The 1,839-nt window shown below is 75.4% G+C and overlaps 1 protein-coding gene across 1 annotated transcript in view; it reads left to right on the forward strand.

Moving 5' to 3' along the window:
• Nucleotides 1–351: 351 nt before the first annotated feature.
• Nucleotides 352–1,839, forward strand: part of LOC106895870 (E3 ubiquitin-protein ligase MYCBP2) — a 150,439-nt gene continuing 148,951 nt past the window's right edge. Inside the window, exon 1 of the mRNA XM_014955519.1 lies at nucleotides 352–823. Coding sequence (XP_014811005.1) covers nucleotides 531–823 — 293 coding nt within the window. The 5' untranslated portion in view covers nucleotides 352–530. The remainder of the gene's footprint in view (nucleotides 824–1,839) is intronic.

The raw sequence follows: 1,839 nt of genomic DNA on the forward strand, positions 1-1,839 counted from the left end.
GCATTTCCCGGTGGGGGGGGAGGAGGCGGGTCGGCGCATGCGCCCGGCGGCCGGGCTGGCGGCGGGAGGGAGGCGGGGCCGGGGCGGCTGCGCGGAGAGAGGGCGGTGGCGCCGCCGCCGCTGAGGAGAAACTCCGGAGGGGAAGCGGCAGCCGCCGGCCCCCGCCCCTGTAGCGGGGAAGAGGGGAGCGCTAAGCGGCCAGGCCACCCCCTTACCCCGCCCCCGTCCCGGAGGCTACACGGTCCTGCCCAGAGCGCGGCGGCCGGCGCTGCGCTGCGCCCCGCGGCGGAGGGCGAGGGGCGGGCGGGCAGGCAGCCGGGGAGGGCCCCGAACCGCCGTTTGAGGGGAGGAGAGGGGTGTTCCCGCATCCAGCCCCGGCCCAGGTGGATGAGCGGCCTCCGGGAAGGCGGCGGCGGCGGCTTGTGCGGCCTCTCCATGGCTGGGCCCCGGCGGTGAAGGCAGCGGGAGCCGCCTGTGTCCGCGTCGCGCCGGGAGGCAGCGCAGCCACCAGGGGGCGGGCGGGGAGGGGGATGAGCGCCGCAGCCGCCGCCTCCTCTGCAGGAGCCGCCGCCGTCGCCGCCTGCACCGGGGCCGAGGGCGGCTTCTTCTCCTTTTCTAGCGGCTCTGGTCCGGCGGGGCCCATGGGGCCCGAAGAGGGCTCAGCCGGCGGGCTGGGGGGCTTGCCCGGCCCCCTGGCGCCGCCGTCGCTGGGTTGCCGGAGCCGCTACCAGCTGCTGCTCTCCGGGAAGGCCCTGGCCGACAGATACCGGAAGATTTACACGGCGGCGCTGAGCGACCGGGAGCTGGGGAGCCACCCGGGCAGGTAACGCGCACTGAGCCTCCTTACCGGCACAGACGGGGTAGCCCCCGGCGGCCGTCGCCGCCGCCACCCCCTCCCATCGCCGGCTGGGAGCGGCCCTTCCCCCCTGGCGGCTCCCCTTCCCCCCCGGGCCCCGTGCGGTGCACCTTCCTCCCGGCGGCACGGCACGGCACGCCTCCCCTCACCCGGCCGCCGCCCTCATCCTCCTCGCCCCCTTGTCGGGCCGCCCGGTGGCCCCCCGCCGCCTCTGCCGGGGGGGAAGCAGGGGGGCGGTGATGTAACCCGGCGGCCGCCCAGGTGCCGCCCGGGCCCTGCCCGCTAAAGCTTGGCCGGCGTTACCGTGCAGATGGCGCTGCCACCTCCCCTTCCCGGGGAGCTGGTGGCGGCGGTGGTTGGTGGTGGGAGTTACCTGTCCCCCTCCCCCAGCGCCGAGGCCGGGGGGCTCCGGCACGCCCTTGCGGCGGAGGGTAGAGCGGATAGAGCCCCCAGCTCCGCCCTGGCCTGCCCGGGGCGGGGGGTGGAGGGGTTTCCACGCGGTGTCCATGTTTGAGACCTCGGGCGGAGCTTGGCTCCAGCCTAACGGGGAGAGAAACACACACACAGCCCCCCCGGCTCCACCTGGGCACCCGCGGGTCCCGCTGTCGGGGTCGTGCGACCGAGCGAGGGACACCCCCTCCCCTCTTCCCCACACCCCGGTGCTTTGTCGGAGCAGCCTTTTAGCTGCCCTGCCTTATTATTTTTTAACTCCGCCTTCAGTAATCGCCTTGTCGGCGGCCTGGGTGTCTGATGGGGGGGGGTGGCTGCGTCCTAGGGAGGTCTTCCGAGCGGGAGGGGTGGGGGGCTGTGTGTGTGTTCCTGAGCCCCCGGCCCCGCAGGGAGAACGGTGCCCATGGGGGCTGCCGTTGCCCAGGCAGGTCCTGCCCAGCCGGCCCTCATCTCGGCAGGGAGCCTGTTGCTTGTCGCCCCGGGGTGCCTCCCCGCCTTCCCTTCCCCAAGCCCCGGTGGCCACAGGCCGGCGG

The sequence above is a fragment of the Calidris pugnax genome, unplaced genomic scaffold (assembly GCF_001431845.1).
Source record: "Calidris pugnax isolate Ruff unplaced genomic scaffold, ASM143184v1 scaffold153, whole genome shotgun sequence".
In the NCBI taxonomy this organism is placed as follows: domain Eukaryota; kingdom Metazoa; phylum Chordata; class Aves; order Charadriiformes; family Scolopacidae; genus Calidris; species Calidris pugnax.